Here is an 18,230-nt window from a genome sequence, read left to right on the forward strand (position 1 = left end):
TTTGAGATAGAAACCAAATAGACACTACTACTACTATTACTAATACTAGAATGGCACTCAAAGAGTGTTTACCGCTGCCAAGGACAGACAGACCCTACATCTCAATTCACTGGATACAGATTTTTACAGGTTTTGCACCAAACTGAACTCAATGAAAATAAGGAGAAACTATCTCAGAATGTTAAAGAAAGTGAAAAGAAGTTCCTGGAGAATCATCAAAAGGTCTTTCCTGAGCCATAGCACTTCTTTCCACTATGTTTTGGGATAATTCGTTTTGTAGTTTCTTTAAGTAATATTGCAAACTGACAGACAGACTGACAGACAGACAGACAGACAGAAAGACAGACAGACAAAAACAACCTCCTTGCCAGAGAAAATCACTATGTTAATATTTGGGTCTAGCCTCTCATACCTCATGCGTCACCACTTTTTTCATTGCAGAAATTCAGCCATTGCTTCTTTGCTCCTTATCGTTTTCTCCTCTCTCTGCCATGGTCTTTTTTTATTCAGCCCCAGATTGTTGGGGACTCTGCATTTAGCAGCATCTAGGGCGAACAGTTCCTACTGCACCTGTTTAACAACAGTGGGTGGTGCGATATTAGATGACAAGTTGAAATGGATTTTCCGCACACGTGTAAATAAGTAAAATGTGTATTGAGTTGGTCAGTCAATTGTCGTACTGTCCAATTTAAGAATCGACCGTTGACCTTTGCGTGGACCCCTCCTATTGTCCTCAGACCAGGGTAATCTGTAACCTTTGACCACCAGCCACTCACTGAGGCTGTATTTATGCATAAAAACACAGCAGTGGGCATAATTGGGCTGTAAAGTCGTATCTTCAGATCGAGCTCAAAGGGCGTGTTGTGTGTTAGGCAAGGTGCCCTCTTGTTGACAGAGTTGCAATGAATCCCCACTTGTTCATCAACAAGTCAGGCCTTTGTCCTTCTGGTATATCTGAGGACGGGTTTCTGCTTTTAAATGGGGCGGAGCGGCTCTCCGCCCATTAACTCACTGGCAAATGATTTCGTAAAAGAAAAAAAATATGGACAATGCCAAAATCCCCTCTTGGCTGTATTTGTGTTTATTGGGACATTAGTCACTGTCAAAGAACAGCAAAAAAAAAGGCTTACTAATAAAGGAGGGTCAATATATGAGGTTGAGTGACAGCTGCGTTTTGAGCCGCTGATGACAGAGACTCGTTAAAGGTAAAGTCTATGACCATAATTTACTTGTTACTTGAAAATGATAATGAATGAAATTATAAATTACTCATTAAAAATAATTTCATGACTTTATAATTAACTCTAAAGCAAAAAATATGTTATATAACTCATAACCTCTCTTTCTTTATCATCCCAGCTTCTTCAAAAGGGTTTTTAGTCAACTTGAACTTGTTCCCATTGTACTGTCAAGTTTGTCCAAACTCTTAGAAATACTTTTTCATGCCAAGTCTTTTCAATATTCTTTTTTTAATGCTTTGAAAATCTTGATAACGCAGAGAGTGACTCTCTTCATTACAGACCAGAGTTACTGAATCACAGGGTTTCAGTGTTCGTTGCTTGTTGCCTCAGGGGCTCGAACATGAGGCACGGCGCTGTCTTCCGACTCACAAGGCTCGCTTACTGCTCCTCAAATCTGAGGCAAGATACTGTGATCGCTCTGCCATCACATGGCATGGAGAGCATTTCACAGTTTGAAACTCGATCATCCAGTAGCTGCGAGCTGCAGCTTACATGAACAGAAGAACACGTGTCAGAATGGTGATAGTGTTGTTGGCCACAATCTTGATATTCTACGAAACACATATACTACAGAAAATGACGTAATCTGTAAGATCTGTACTAAGCTGACAGTGCCTGTAAATACACATCTAAGAGACCAAGTATGGTATATATACTTTTACATAACTTACATATGAAGCTGGCATGGCACAAATGTCAAGTGATAAGAATGGACAAAAAGCACTCGTGACTATAATCAGTGTGTAACAGAACCCTAGGTGAACTCCAGGTGAACTGCAATAACTGCCTCGAGGTTGTATGCCTCTGTCCACGTCCGTGTTCTCATGTGCTTCTTTAGTGGTTCTTCAGTGGTTCATTGGTGTGATTTAGATGCTATATAGTGCCACTGCTTTATAAAAGAAAACCTTTAGAACCCCTGTACAATACAATGTATTTCCTGCAGTTCAAATTAAAGTCTGTCCTGAGTCAGATGATATAAGTAGTGCAATCGTATTAACCTGGCAGCAAAGAAGTACAATCACTAATTTGAAGGTGGGGGCCTAATGTTATACCTGCTTGCTCTGATCGGTTCAGTGGAGCAATTCGCCTCATTTTTTTGGGTTACTTTTAAAATGTAAAACATGTAAGACGAGGCATTGTGAAAATGTAGTGGAGTAGAAAGTACAGATATTTTCTGATAAAAAGAACTGGGAAAAAGTGCCCAAAAACAAATCTACTTAAGTAATGTACAGATACATTCAAAATGTACTTAAGTAAATGTACTTTGGATCTGTTACCTGTTACATTCCAGCACTAGTCACCAGTTAAGAATCTAACCACAGGTGAAATGTGGTCAAACTATTCCTGAGTTATTGTTCTGAATCATGGCTGAAAAGCGTTTTTGCAGAACATCATAACGTCACAGTGATGTTGATCTTTGAACTCTTGGGTGGAAAATGTCTAATTAATCATTTCATCCTATTGGACATTTGGGTGAAGTTTTGGTCAAGATAGAATTATGCCCCAAAAAAAATATTTTGTGAGGCCACACTGACCCTGACATTGACCCCCCAAAATGTAAATCAGTTCACCCTTGAGTCCAAATTAGGAGAAATTCCTTCAAGGTGTTCCTGAGATATTGTGTTCACGAGAATGGGATTAGCAGATGTACAGATGGATGGATAAAAACCCAAAACATGTCACGGCTTTCCCCAGCCCAGAGGCATAAATGAAACACCGTGAAGAAGGCAAAGAGGCCGCCAGACCTCAGATGTTTCCAATTTCAGGTTTATCATTTAAATGTCAAGAACATCTTAAAGGTTCTACCATCCAACCAAATCGATTTTCTAAAATAAGGTTAACTTTTGATCTGAGAAATTGTAGTTTGATAAAAAAAAAAAAAAGATCTAAGCACATGGGTTATTTCTGTGAAGCTTTTTGAATTCATGTGATGGCCTTTATCAGTGCAGGGGATTTGCTCAATAGTCAAGGTGATGTTGTAGTATTTATCATGTGACAGTGTCCGATGAAGGCAGTAAGATGTAGTGGAGAGCTCCAGGCAATTTCAAGTCATCATGCCTATGTTTTTTTGAAGCTACACTAACAATAGTTCTTCTCATAAAAATGATCTAATAATAAAAAATGCATCATAATTTATGTACAGCACTGCCCCGTCCTACTGTTATATAATATTAAATTACATAAACTTCAGCAGTGCTTGTTGCAAACCTAGAATATACTGTCACTGTTTTGTTGTTTGTGTGCTGGACATTGTGTGCAGAGCTTTTTATAAACTATGGTGTGGTATATGAAAACGTTGAGCTACTCCTACCTTATCTGCACTGAAGATCAATGTTTTTCATAAAATTTAACCGAATTTACTTCCTTACTGTTCGTATTTGTGGATTATACTTATAAATCTGAATGTTGTACTTAAAGGGATAGACACTCATTCAAGTGGTGTCATCCAAGTTTCCGCAAGCCCCAACGTTCATATTTGACTTGAAACAGCGTCATTTACACCATGTTTGAGAGCCTAAAAGTCCCCTACTTGAAGTAGCGAGTGAATGTCAGGGCTTCCGGACACAAGATTACACCACACCAGCTGGTATGGAGGCATGTTGAGGGTTTTTTCTGTTGTTTTATTACGTCTTGAGAAGGGGTTCCATTTACTTCAACTGTATATGGATTTGGCTGCACCACTGTTTAACCCTGAGACTCCAGAAGTGTTTTGTGGACTCAAACACTTCACCCAACCCTCCATCTCCATCTCCTTCATCTAGTGGTGAGAAGATAATGAGTGCCTTTTAATTTTGCTCGTCACCTTTTTATCACATTTCCATTCATATTGATGCTGTGTGTCCAAATTGCACCAACATCGACAATGCACTTCCACGGGCAGTTAAGAATACACATGTCAAGCGTGAACCTGACGAGATGAACGAGTTGTGAGGTATGCCTTCCACGTGCAGACGTTTGTGGAATTTGTAGGTCGATGTAAATAATCTTTAAACATTTTCAAACAAAACTGAAAGTTTTTCTGTGTAACTTCACTTTAATGATTTGACATAAGCTGTATTAAAATGTCCTTCCCTTTTCTGATGTCCTGCAATTGCAAACCGATGTCTGTATCTTCCCTGTATAAATCAAGGAATAATAACAAGAGAAAAAAGTTAACACAAAGTTGTGAAGTGCAGGGGACTAGGCACATTTCTTGGACCACACACAGACTATGTTATACAGTGAAAACCTTAATAGTGACAAGCAGCTATTTCTTATCAAGTCATATGCCTACAATAGACAAATGTAGACTTTACCAAGTAGAAGTTATTAAAGCTCCAGCGAGATGACAATCTATCAACAGAGAAACACATCTGGATCTAATAGTTTTCTGGCTCTCGAGTGAGCCTTCTCAGAAATGCTCAGCCTCACCAGGAGGATGAGCTCTGGTCCGATACAGGTGTGCTTGAGACACTAGAGGAACACACATTGTTTCTGAATCTAGTGTATATGTGACTGGGTGACAGTGACAGTGCAGACGGGAAGAAGTTACGGGTGATGAAAAATCCTGTTTGACATTTGTATCCTTGTCAGTAAATGCAATTAGAGAAAACAAACGCATGCAGAGTGACACTGTGGTGAGTAGGGCGATGGACAAACATCACATCCTCTGTGACAGGAGGTAAGGCTTTAATCTAATTGAATAAATAAAGTACAAACAACATTGGTATAGAAGTAATGCGCCATTTTCACCCCTGTTGTGTTTATAAACTAAAAACTAAAAGTGATCCAGCATTTGTGCTTAAACTTAAAAATGGGTCACAAAGTACATGTTATGTTTTAACCAAACGATACGTGATCTACAGTACACATGAAGTATGGGCACATTGAGGGAGATCTCTTCTTTAATCCATGTTGACGACAAAGCTCTGGAAATGACAATGTTTGTCGATCCAGACTGATCTAGACTGATCAATCTTGACAAATATTAAAATGTCATGAAGTTTGATGATTAAGAATAAATTAAAATGCCAATCCTCTCAGTTAAAATCTAGCCCCACAATGAAGTTGTATTTTAGTGAAAAATCTCTAAAAAATATTCATGCCACCCTCAAAATTAAGTGTGATAATTTAAGTGATACCTTAACTTTTCCATTACTGCCAGCATCAGGTCGTAATTTCAATAATTCAGCAACAGCGTTGCTTTGTGTTTTTAATGCAAATTAGTCATAGACCGTATGCAGAAATGGAAGATGGTGCCATAAAGTGGAACAAATCAGGAAGTGCCTGAAAACCTGCATTCTCCCAAATTCAATAAAGATGGCGCTGGAAAAACTACCAAACTCAAAGTTAACACAACTTTAATATTGTAATATTTTCTCTGCTAAAATTTTCATAACACTTTCTTTTGGTTAATAACATGTTGTGTGGCCTCCGTAACCAAAATGCTGATATCTATTCCCATTAAATATTTTAACGAGGTTTGACAGATAACATTGTTTCAGTTTTTTTTTTAGTATCAGTTGGACAAACATGGTGTAGTTATCTACAGTCTGACAGCACACCTGATAAAGTCCAAGTGATAGAATTGTTGTGGATGTAGATTGAAGGAAATGGTTCAATATCAAATGGTGGTAACAGCGTTTTGTTTGACTTAGCTTAGCTTAGCTTAGCAAAGAGAATAATAGCTGGGTAAACCTTCAATACTTTAACAGGACAAATATAATAGCAGCTATCAATGCCTACAGACAAAGTTACAGATGATGGTGTTGGGGGATAAAATATAAGTAAGAGATTATGAACAGATCAGTGAGCATTAAAAATACACAATAACTGATCTACGACTTTACCCTCCATCAAAACAAGGGCATAAATACGGGATAAGTTGTGAACATCCTGCCAGCCTTCTACATCTTCCTCCACCCCCTCTTCTCCATAAAAAGAGGAGGGGTAGGAGGACAGGGATCAGCTCAGCAGACTCTTGATACTGTTTACACCGACACACAGCAGCCAGTGCTGGAGAAGACAGGACTACCAGAGGAGGTGACTGGAGCTTCTGGACCACAGACCTGAAGCTTTTGTTTTTATCACATCGGCACCAGAAAAGGAGAGGACTGTTGATGTTGGAGATGACTGGACTGTCTCTGCAAGAACTGCCTCCCTCAACTTTGGGAACATTTCTCTGTCCTGAGAGCTTAAAAGTTTGTGGGGAAAGTCTGATCTGAGAGGCGTAAACATTGGAGAATTTCTACCTCAGTCAGGAGTTAGGTAAGTAAGAGTTTAAGGGGCCGTGACTGGAGGACATTTATTGATGGATTTAGGGACTGTATAAAAATGATTATGGTGATGAGTCAGGGGCTAAACAATTTGTTTCACTGCAGAGGGGCCCTCCAAGGCTTATATGATTTTTGTGAACTCTTCTCTTGATTAAAAAAGAAGCACAACAGATCAAAAATAATGTAACAGAGATAAACTACAAAAACTTGTTTAACTGGGCACACTCTATTTGACCTTAATGTCTTAAAGAAACTAATAATGTGGATAGCATGAAACGACACGGTCCACATGAATAACCCACTGAACTGTTCTCTGCTGACTATGGAAAAGTTCATATCTATAAACTAGGCTGAAATAATAAGAACTAGAAAATTCCTCCTGTCGAGAAATTTTGAATGTGTGCCGAGTGCTCGCTGCCGTCTCTCTCTCTCTCTCGATTTATATTTATAAAAGCTGCATGATTATAACATGATCCAGGTTGGTGAGCGAGAGAGAGAGAGAGAGAGAGAGAGAGAGAGAGAGAGAGAGAGAGAATCCAAAACCTTGGGAGCCAATCCAAACAGCCAGCAAAACACCCAACAAAAATATTAACGAACGCAAAGGCTAAGGATAAATCTGATTGGCTACTGGCTTGTATGGCTCTCTATAGACTGCCATGTGGCCCGCTCAGTAGTTATCCTCAATACCTCAATGCATTGCATATTGCAATGCATTGAGGCTCACATAATTTATGCACACATAATAAAAGACTCTCCTCTACTCCCCCACAAAGTCAAACTACCCAATTTCAGCCAAAAGGTAAAATTAAACCTTTCTCCCCCCACCCCTTTAAAAAGATTATTATAATGTTACGAAGGGAGCTAAAGCAACATAATAAATCCAGGAGCCTAATATTCATGTGGTCAAATGACAGTCACATACTTTCATATAAAAGACCTGCACACAGTAATCTTTTGCAATTTGTATTCCAGGCGTGCTCAAAGAGGATCAGTTTTTGCCCCCGTTGAATAAAAGCCATATTCATAAAAAAAGTCCAGGATGAAGACTCCTCTCCTCTGCTTGGGGTTGCTACTCTTGACGGGTCACATCCTCGTGGCCAGTGGGCAGCTGGAGCCAAATAAACAAGTCCCCCAAGACCCTCTTCCCGTAACCCAGAGGCCTGGGCTTGTTGAGAGGGACGTGCAGGGTCCTGTGAGGCCCAACATGACGATGCCCCGTCGCCGGCTACCTCCCATGTGCACTGGACCCACGGAAATCCGAGACACCTTCAAGTACATCAACACGGTGGTGTCCTGCTTGGTGTTTGTTGTCGGTATCATCGGCAATTCCACTCTTCTGAGGATCATCTATAAGAATAAGTGCATGCGCAACGGGCCAAACATCCTGATCGCCAGCCTGGCACTCGGGGACCTGCTGCATATCATCATTGGCATTCCCATTAATGTTTACAAGGTAAAGTAAAAAAGCCTCTACCTTAGAGGCCTATTGACAGAATAATGATGATGATTTGCTGCACTTATTAACACTTCACTTTCAGCTTATTTAAAACTCCCATTAATTTATACAGTTTTTGTTTTTGTTACACTCTTACATAAATAACCATTTAAGGTCATTTTGCTGCATATTGACACACACATACCAGAGCACACACATACACACTCTTGAGAGGGGGGCTTCCAAGTCATTTTTACATGTTATTACTTCACTGGATGCTGAGCCCCGCTATATCCCTGTGTCTCATGGCATGTTATTTATTATCTGTCAGGTTTTTTGTGTGTGTGTGTGTGTGTGTGTGTGTGTGTGTATGCATGTGTTCATGTGTGTACTTGTACTTCTCTCCTTGTGAGGATCCATTTGACCATTGGACCTTACAGAGGTTTGGCAGCTCCTCACTTTCTGAAGCACCTTCAAAGGGCTGTTTAACGGATTTGGTTTTAGGGTTCAGGTTAGAATTAGGTTAAGGTTAGGGGTAGGGTAAGCTTTGGGGGTTTGGCATTTTGTTGTGAAGTTTAGGGTTAGGGGTTAGAGTCAGAGGCACTTGGAAAAACATTATGACAAGAGAGTCAGAGAATCCTTATAAAGAAGCATTTGTGTGTCTCTGTGTGTGTGCGCCTGTGTGTGTATAAGCGAGACAGAGAGTGAGAGTATCTGTTTATTTGGGTTAGGGGCAGGCATGTTAAAACAACTGGTCACGGTTGCATACCACAGCAGAGACAGGAGACTCAGGGTGGTATGGACAATCTAAAGGGCCTAAAGCAAGCGAGCAGGAAAAGTCCCATGCTTACAGGAAAAAATTGAACGTTCAAAGATAACCATAAATTAAAGTTCATGCACATATGGGCTGAGGCTAGAAAAACAACATGAAGCCAGACAAAACTCAATCATCAGCCCTGTCTGTCTCCAACTCTCTCCAGCTCCTCGCAGAAGACTGGCCGTTCGGTGTGGCTCTGTGCAAGTTGGTGCCGTTTGTGCAGAAAGCTTCAGTTGGGATCACAGTGCTGAGCCTGTGTGCTTTGAGTATTGACAGGTAAACAGCCGGCTGACAACCGAAAATAACCCTTACTTTGAGATTATCTTATATTTTTACTTTCTAGTGTTACTAGGGTCAGGAATTACAGAAGTGTTATAGAAAATGTAACCTTTGACCTCCTTACTACTTGCTGTTTTTAAATGTGTAAAATTGATTGAGAGCTTGGAATTGCTTTTCTAATTGAAATTATGGTATTTATAAAATACAAATTTCAGTTTCGTCCACTGGAATAAAAGATGAAATTGGTTAATCAGCTCGATTATGCCAAGGTTTCTGAAATTAGTACAAAATAGCACATCTTTTAAACTTATACTCTAAGATGAAATTATTAAAGGAATAGTTCGACATTTTAGACAATGCACTTATTTGATTATTGTCAAAAGTTAAATAAGAACATCACAGCCATTCTCGTGTCTATTCAGTAAATATGAATCTAGAGCCAGGAGACGTTTAGCTTAGTTAAATGCAAAGATAAGACGAGAGAAAAGTGTAAAGGTAACAAATCAGGCAAGGAGCACCTCTAATGTATTTATCCATTGGTCTTAGTTAAATCTATTTCCCAAAAATCTAACTTCAATGTTTTGTGAACTGATTGCACATATGCTGTATTTTCAGGTATCGTGCCGTGGCCTCCTGGAGCCGTATCAAAGGTATTGGCGTTCCAAAGTGGATGGCTATTGAGATAGCTCTCATCTGGATAATATCCATCATCCTGGCTGTGCCAGAGGCAATAGGTTTTGACATGATCACTATGGACTACAAAGGAGAACACTTGAGGATCTGCTTGCTACACCCAATGCAGAAAGCCGAGCTTATGAAGGTGAGGGGGAAAGGCCTTCACGATGGAGAAAAATAGTGCATGTTGACACAGCTGCCCATGCTGAAAAACCTGCATGTACATGATGTTATTTATACTGACACATACAGGCACAAAGATGCAGATGTGCAAGTTGGCACATTAGGCTGAATCTTGTGTGAATGATGCACACAGTCGTTCTGTGGAAGCTTCCAGGACAAATCACAGTTGAATCCATTCTACAGAAATGAGATTATGTTGAAAAGAAATTCAAAGTTATTGCTCTCTGGGCTGACAGAAAATCCTGCAGCACTTGAGCATGTGTGTGTTTTAACTTCACTGAGATACTTTGATAAATAGTTTTTTTATTGTAGGTCAATATGTCTGAATTTGAGACACACCCTGGAGTCCCCCCTCCCCCCCTTAACTTCAGAACCTTTAATGTTCAAACCAAGCTCTTAAGTGCAGATGTCAGTGCATGATTCTGTGCTGTTCTCCTATTTTCTCTCTATAGTTTTATAAATCAGCAAAGGACTGGTGGCTGTTCAGTGCATATTTCTGTCTACCATTGGCCTGCACGGCTATTTTCTACACCCTGATGACCTGTGAGATGCTGAGGAAGAAGAATGGCGTCCAGATCGCTCTTAGTGATCACCTCAAACAGGTTCGATGATGGCATTTGTTTAACTCAGCCTATTTGTTAATCATTGTAAGAAATTATGTCATATTGAGGGTTAAGAAATACAGTGAAACTATACTAATTTACGAGCAGGACAAGCACACAATGGACGTATACTGACCCAAAACCATAAAAACACAAAATTAAATAATGTCAAGCCTTTGAATTAACAAGCTTGTTGCACTTTGATGTAAAACATAATTCCCCTTTAAAATGGATTTCATTTATTTTTTCATTAATATTTTAGTTTCCAAAAATCTAAGTTTCCAATCTACTTTGTGGCCAGGATTTCACCACGGCTATTTCATTGCCAAACCATCAAAGTAGTTACCCTACAGTGATTAATAGATGTTTGTGTGTGTGTGTGTGTGTGTTCAGCGGAGGGAGGTGGCCAAGACAGTCTTCTGCCTGGTCCTTGTCTTTGCTATCTGCTGGCTGCCTCTGCACCTCAGCCGTATCCTGAAGCTGACCATCTATGATGAGAAAGACCCAAACCGCTGTGAACTTCTCAGGTATGTGAGGCAATGGATTTTCCATAGTGCACATGAAAAGAACCATAAATGATAGAGATGATTTGAAGGAAAACGGAATCACCCCCCAGGCCAGAGGACGTAGAAGACTGATATGTCTCTATCACCTTTTTTAGTTTCTTTTTGGTCCTGGATTACATTGGCATCAACATGGCATCTATCAACTCCTGCATCAACCCCATCGCCCTCTACATGGTCAGCAAGCGCTTCAAGAACTGCTTCAGGGTAAGTTACTCTGCTACAATGTAAAAATGTCTCAGAGAAATATACCATAGACCGTATGGACGACATGACTGCTCTGTAAAAGTGAAGCCAAAGCATCTTGATTCCCCCTGGTGATTGGCTGCAGAAAAGGTCAAAAGCTTGTGTTCTCCATGTTAGTGGATGGGACATGGACCAAACTAAAAAGTCAAACTACACACAGAAAATGGTTCCTGTCAATTTAGGTAGTACTTATTAAAATGATAAACATTCGAGTGTTCATTTTCCCAGTAGTTTTGTTTTAATCAGACAGCTGAGACTGACTCGCCATTGGTCAAGCGTATATCGACAGCACCTGGCAGCTCCTCAACCCGACCACTACTGCGCAAACTCTTTCGTCCAAATGTCTAAATGTCTTAACGACGTCTACATGATGTTTTTGGCACAAGATGGTGGCATTCCTTTGTGGAATATTTTAGCTTCATTTTTGGAGGAAGAGGAGATGCATCGTGAAAGCGATTTACATTTTGAAAGATATATTTGTGTATTTTGAAGCTGGACGTTCATAAAGAAGATATCACTCTTATGTTTTTATGTAGCTAAAGTTAGCAGCTGGCTAGCTTAGGTTGGCATAAAGACAAGGACCGAAATAACTATCTTAGCTTTCTCTGAAGGAAACAAATTACAATTACAAAGTTTCATAAGTAGCTGACTGTGTATGTGTATTAACTATATAGAAAAAAAAGAAGTAAATACAATCAGTTGTGGGCCAGACTCAGTAACCAACTAGCTGATTGAATCAGCTTCATGTGGAACAATCTTTTTAATCTAGTTCTTCCAAAGAAAGTTGATTCCTCAAAAATGCTGTCCTATCAAAAAGACAAACAGGAAAAATAAGGAGCCCCCTATTTCACATCCATCTTTTACCAAGTTTTAAATACAATCACACTCCTCTAATTATTTGTGTTCTCCTCTGCGTAGCCTATTCCTTACAGTCGTTCTCGCCACTTTTGTCCCCACTCTAGTCCAGCCTGTGCTGCTGGTGTCTACCGGCCGAGATGTTAATGGATGAGAAACAGTCGTGCATGAAGCTGAAAGTCACTGATCGGGCTTCGGACCAGAGCAACTCTCGCATGACCAACAAATCTACCACAGCATGAGGAGAGGCCCAGAAATGAGAAAGGAGCAGGAGACATGATGACAGCAACAAAAAAAAAAGAATAAAAACAACAAGATAATGAAGTATAGCTGACTGACTCTATCCTGCCTTATCTACAACGTCATCCGAGGTCCCCTGCGTCTACGAAAAGACATTCCTTTGAAGATCAAGCCTCATTTTGACCTTAAACTCTGAGCAGTTATCGTTATGGGGCGCTGTACATTCTACTCCATCCAAGATGACAAAAAGCATCAGTGCACTTCAGAAAAAGTGTGAGAAAACACAAAACGTTGAGAACCAAGAAGGGGGAATGTTCAGCACAAGTTTATGTAAAATTGGGGGTCAAGGGTGAATTAGCAAAGACAGTTCCTCAGGCGCCGAGCCTGGATAGTGAGAGTTACTTTGATGTTATGAGTCTTGTGATAAGCTTGCCGTTGCATGGACGATATTCGAGTGTGATGCTGTTACGTATTGGCTCCACACTCTGCAGAACAACATTTTGTTTCCCTTAAAATTCATGTATGAACGGAGCATTTGTCCATACTTAATCATTTGTCACATTAGTGCCTTTGTATGTTTTTTCTCTGTGTCATTCTCCCACTATTTACTGAACTACTGATGTTGTGTGTTTATAGGCTGTGTGACAACTCAGCTGTTGTATTATACTGTTCAATATTGGGCCTTTTCATGAGGCTGTATGTGTTTTCGAGACTGTATTTTCTCAACATTATCTTCAGCTGACCTGTACCTCAGCTGGTGTGGCAATAAATAAAAGGATGAGGAAAATAAATAAGAAAGTAGTTCAGCATTCAATTCTGTATTTGTCTTTACAAGAAAAAAAAAGGAAAAGCATAATTTTTTTCTTTTTGCCATTATCAGTTCACACACTTGCTCATAACCATTTATGGCTGTGAGTATTTTAGCATTGCCTGTTATAGTGGCCTGATTCTGTGTTAGTGGGTTTGTGTGTGTGTGTGTGTGTGTGTGTGTGTGTGTGTGTGTGTGTGTGTGTGTGTGTGTGTGTGTGTGTGTGTGTGTGTGTGTGTGTGTGTGCATCTGTGTGCGCATTTGTTCATGTGGTTTTGATTTAAGTTTGACAGCAGGCGGCATCATGTGATGGTGAATGCTAACACAGGACATTACTGTGATCTCTTTATTTTTTTCTCTTTCTCCATAACACACACACAGCGCTGACCTGGGAATGTTCCTTTAGGCTAAACCAGTGTCACGCATGTCACATTAACCGTCAAAGGGGCTCTCTGTCCTGTGACTATCCCTCCTCGACTCATCTCATCATCCGCTTTCCTTGGCTTTACTCCTTTTCTGCTTGTTTTTTTCCTACCTCTTCTTGCCCTACCCTTTCTCTCTACATTCCTGTCTCCACTTCATCCCAAAACCCTTCTGCGTCTATGCCTCCCATATGTTTTCAAACTATTTTAGTGTGGTTTGACATTAAATCAAACCCTTCGGTGGTGAAATCAGCTCTTATAAGAGAAATCACATTCAGTACATTCCATCTTAAATTATCTCTTCCAGCAGAGAGTCAACTGATGTATCTGCTTGGGGATACTGACACTGAGCTCCTACTGACATCATAGAACAGTAATGATGTTGTCATTTGCTCTTTTCTTCTAACATACAGGTGCAACGGCTTCAATGCAATGTATGGAGGACGAGCAGTGAAACTCTAGTCCACATCATTGTACAGCAATTTATTGCAGAGAGAGTTAACGTCACTTGTATTGGTAGTAGGAGCAGGAAAGTGAAGATGAAAACTTGAAGCAGATAGATGCCAAAAGGTTAATGAGAGAAAGTGACCTGTTTAGTAATAAAGCTACTCTAAGGTTTTGATAAATTCAGCGGGTGAGCTCTGCTGGGATCTCCTCTTCACTCCACAAACACTGTGGACTCACTAAGCCCACTGAACTCTGGATGGACCAGTAAGGCTCCATGTCCTTCTCCAAACAGAAACACACACGCATTCTTGTACTACTGTCTTCATGAGGACACTCATTGACTAGAAGCATTCCCGAGCCACTTACCCTAACCTGGGCCAGGACCTCAGTGATGACGTTGTGCCTCATTAGTAGGATTGAAGTAGGAATTTGTTAGCCAACAGCACAGTTTTCTGTACTTTGCTCGCTCTATAAAACCAAACAATGTAACTTCACCTCCGGGGGGAAAATGCATAATGAAAAAACAGGTACAGGAGGTGGAGTGCACCTTAGAGTTGTTTGCTATCCAACTGTAAACCAAGAGAAGAAGAAAATGCCAACCATAGTGCTGGCTAAGCAACAGTGGACAAGAAGATTTTCTCGAACCATAACTCATCCAACTGACTGATAAATTATCAGGAGTTGATTCCGCAAGTTTCGTCATCCATGGTAGGTTCAACTTCTTCGGCCCTGGCTGCAGGCTATCAAACACTGTTCAGCTTTTAGATATATATTGTGTTTAACCAGGTGGAAATATTGCTGATACTACTGAAAAGTGTAACCACACTTCAGATCGCTTTCAGCTCGCTTCTGACTCCATTTATCAACACCATAGCCTTATGCACACCTTTCAAGAAAAGTAGCGTAGCTTGCTATGTAGATACACAAGCGATTAAGTACAAATACTTAGGCCACTTGCATAGATTCTCATTAGTTTCTACTCGCTATCTCACTGATTCATTTACCAGGAATCAGTGCTTGGTTGTCCCAACGTAATCCGGTTAGTATCCCTCAAGGTAAAGAGCTCGGTACCCAACCTTATATGCATAGGACTCCCATGAGGTGTACTGGTCCTGACAAGGTGTTCTGTTTATGCTGGAAGAGTTCCCTGAAGAGGCAACAAAAAAAGTATATTTGGACACCACATATGGTTCATTTCTGCTTTCCCACAGTTTCAGGAGCCAGCAGAAAGTACTGCAGCAGGGCTGGACTGGAGGGCTGATAGTTTTGGGTCAGGGTCTCAGGGGTTGGGGAAGGAACAGACATGGTTTGGCCTCTTTCACTTTCACTCACTTTTCTTTTAAGTCCTTTATCCTCTCATTTGCATATTTACACAGCAGGTTCAGCTGGACTTTCCCCCAGCAAATTGCATTCAAAAACAGCATTTGTAGGAACATGATGTTTGACTTAACTTTCAAATATCTGAGAGGATGTACTTGCTTCTTTCTTTGAGCCTTTGTTGCACACAGCATTGTCCAGTATATCATAATTTCCCATCTAAACCCTATAAGCATTTAAACTGATATTTATTGTACTTGTACAGCTGTCTGTGTTCTCACATACCTCTACCTTCTTTGACTCTCACGCCTGTCTTTTGATGTCATCTGAAAACACTGAAAGATATTTAACAAGTTAAGAGCATGTGCAGTGTTGACGAATAAGACTTACTGGCTTTCTTCAGTTCAGAACATTTATTCTGAATTGATAGCATAAGGAGGAGAGCTTTCAGTCTGGCATAGCCTCTGCTCACATTTGGGTAGAACAAAGAAAATATGCTTTCATTATGAGCATGGACGTGCATGTGTGTCTGTGAGTTTTTGCCTGTGATCTGCTCAGCCATGGAAATACTTCAAGGGAAAAATGTTGAATCAAGTTCAGACTTAGACACACTCACTGCCTGCAAGAACACACAACAAAAGTGTGAGAGCTGAAGTCACTGCATCGATGCATGGGTGAGTGCGTCCATATGCATGTGAGTGTGCACGTGTATGAGACTTATTGTCTAATTTGATGTGCTGTTTTTGGTCTCACACATTGATTTCACACTCATTTGAATGGTTGATGAAGGACACTAAACATGGTTAATCACACCCCTCCACAGATGAACAGATGAGGCCAACAACAGGAACTCTTTAGACTGGAAACCACAGACACTGAAACACCTTTTTTATTTATATAAGAGGGGGTGTTCAAATTTCCTTTGCAGAAACAACGTTTGAAGGAGCTCTGCGTTTCCACCACTTCCTCCCATCAACCCCACCGTGAAGTCTATGCCTGCAAAACACATGAACACGCACAGACTAAGCACTGATTGAAGACGACTTTTCCGTGACTCGCTCGCTGACTTCTGGCTTTGGTCAATGTTTAAGCGCGGTGCATGTCTCTCCGACCGAAGACTCCAGTCATGGGCAGGGTGTGCATAGGGCAGACAGGTTGGTAAGTGACAGACAGATTCGCCAGCCAATTATGTCCTTCAGTTGATGATTGAAATGAATAGTTTCAGACGGCTTTATTAAGTGACGGTTATCTGGACTTGAAGAGAATTTTAAAAAAAAGTTTTTCAGGAACAATCTACCTTGAAATCCCTGATTGGTTGAGTACTCTGCAAAAACTCGTAAAATTCAGTCCCCTTACTTTAAGACGAATATTTCGGGTGTTTTGAATATGCTTTTTTGCTAACTCAATAATCCCATTTGCAAAGCAGTCAATCGTGTAAGATATTTTGACTGTAGAACCTTCTGTTGTCTTTTATTGTTGTGCACTATTCTGCATCAACACTGTCTGGTGGATTGGAGTGGAACAGCTTGTTGTAGCCTTCAGGTAATGAGGCATCTAATTTGCCTGATCGGAGATTTAGCAAATTAGATTAAATTTAATAAATATTTACTTACTATTTGATCGTCTGGAACTCATGAAGTTTATTAATTTTGACAGAATTGTTCTCTGGCAAAGTTCAACTTTATAAACTCAGGCACAAGGGAGTATATTTTGTTTTGTGTTTTAATATAAGACTAGAAATTCATAAACAATTAGGATGACCCTTGTGCTCCTCTGTCCTCCCAACCCTCAGCCAAAAGAAGATTTACAATACCCTCCAATATGTTTCCACCCTCTTCACAGAATTGTTCTACAGTCCACAATCATTTCAGCTTTACACAGTATGTATGTGATTCATTTTCGTGACAGGGCCCTCGGCAAATTATCTTATAGTATCTTAATTACACAAACTGTACCTGCTTTCCAGCATTGAATAAAAACAAACTCATTTTGTGATTATTACATGAACTAAAACTGATTTTACCTCAGAGTTAGGATCTATTTAATTTCGTCTCAATAATAATTCCACTCTCCATCTCTCAGACACACACACACATTGTAATAATCACACCCTGCCCTCTGCCACTTTATAAAAACAATAAGGGAGGTTTGAGCCAAACCAGCACATTCTTGAAGTTGTCTGTGTTGCAGAAGTGAGGGAAAAAAGAAATGAAAGAATGAAGGGGAGTCGCAGATTGTTTATTTATTTTTTCTGTCTTATCAGATCAGCTCCACCTACTTACACGGGATGTATAGAGATCAGATGCATGCTTGCGGTGAAAAAAGATTCAAATATGAAATTCCTGGCGTTAATTTGACTCTTACAAAATGAAATTCTTTGCCAAATGTGTCTATCTCGTAACATTATGCATACTCATTAATCATCTCACATTCTTCTGTGTTGAAAAGAACCTCTCGGGACAGGATAGAACACAATTAATGGGGAGTTTTGTCAGAGATCCAATCACGCATATTCCATGCTTATCATGTATTTGTGTACATGTGATGGCCGAGCACGATGCAGGATGTGCGACAAAGTTCCCTAAGGTGATAGTTATCCAGCCACGGGTGTACAGAGACAGCAGGTCTGGCTGCGGAGGCCCCACTTCTCATGAGAGAGCTAATGACGTCCATGAAACAGTGGTGACAGTGATCGCATAGAATGTAAAAGACCCCTGAGTGTTAGTGGAACCCTCAGGGTGGATGTTCACATAGGCTTCTGTTCCATTTGTTGTTAGAGGAACCAAAGGAGGTCAATGAGGGTTTGGATCAGACCTGTTGTGAAGGGTGTCGGTGCAAGGTTTTG

The 18,230-nt window shown here is 40.3% G+C and overlaps 1 protein-coding gene across 1 annotated transcript; it reads left to right on the top strand.

The window, feature by feature from the left end:
- Positions 1-6,208: 6,208 nt before the first annotated feature.
- ednrba (endothelin receptor Ba) lies at positions 6,209-12,411 on the top strand. Its single transcript, XM_053438906.1, is given in 8 exon segments — positions 6,209-6,488; positions 7,469-7,949; positions 8,912-9,024; positions 9,643-9,847; positions 10,338-10,487; positions 10,881-11,014; positions 11,149-11,257; positions 12,259-12,411. Coding segments are annotated over 7 exon segments (1,278 nt in total). The 5' UTR covers positions 6,209-6,488; positions 7,469-7,535.
- Positions 12,412-18,230: the final 5,819 nt, after the last annotated feature.

The sequence above is a fragment of the Pleuronectes platessa genome, chromosome 13 (assembly GCF_947347685.1).
Source record: "Pleuronectes platessa chromosome 13, fPlePla1.1, whole genome shotgun sequence".
Classification (NCBI taxonomy): domain Eukaryota; kingdom Metazoa; phylum Chordata; class Actinopteri; order Pleuronectiformes; family Pleuronectidae; genus Pleuronectes; species Pleuronectes platessa.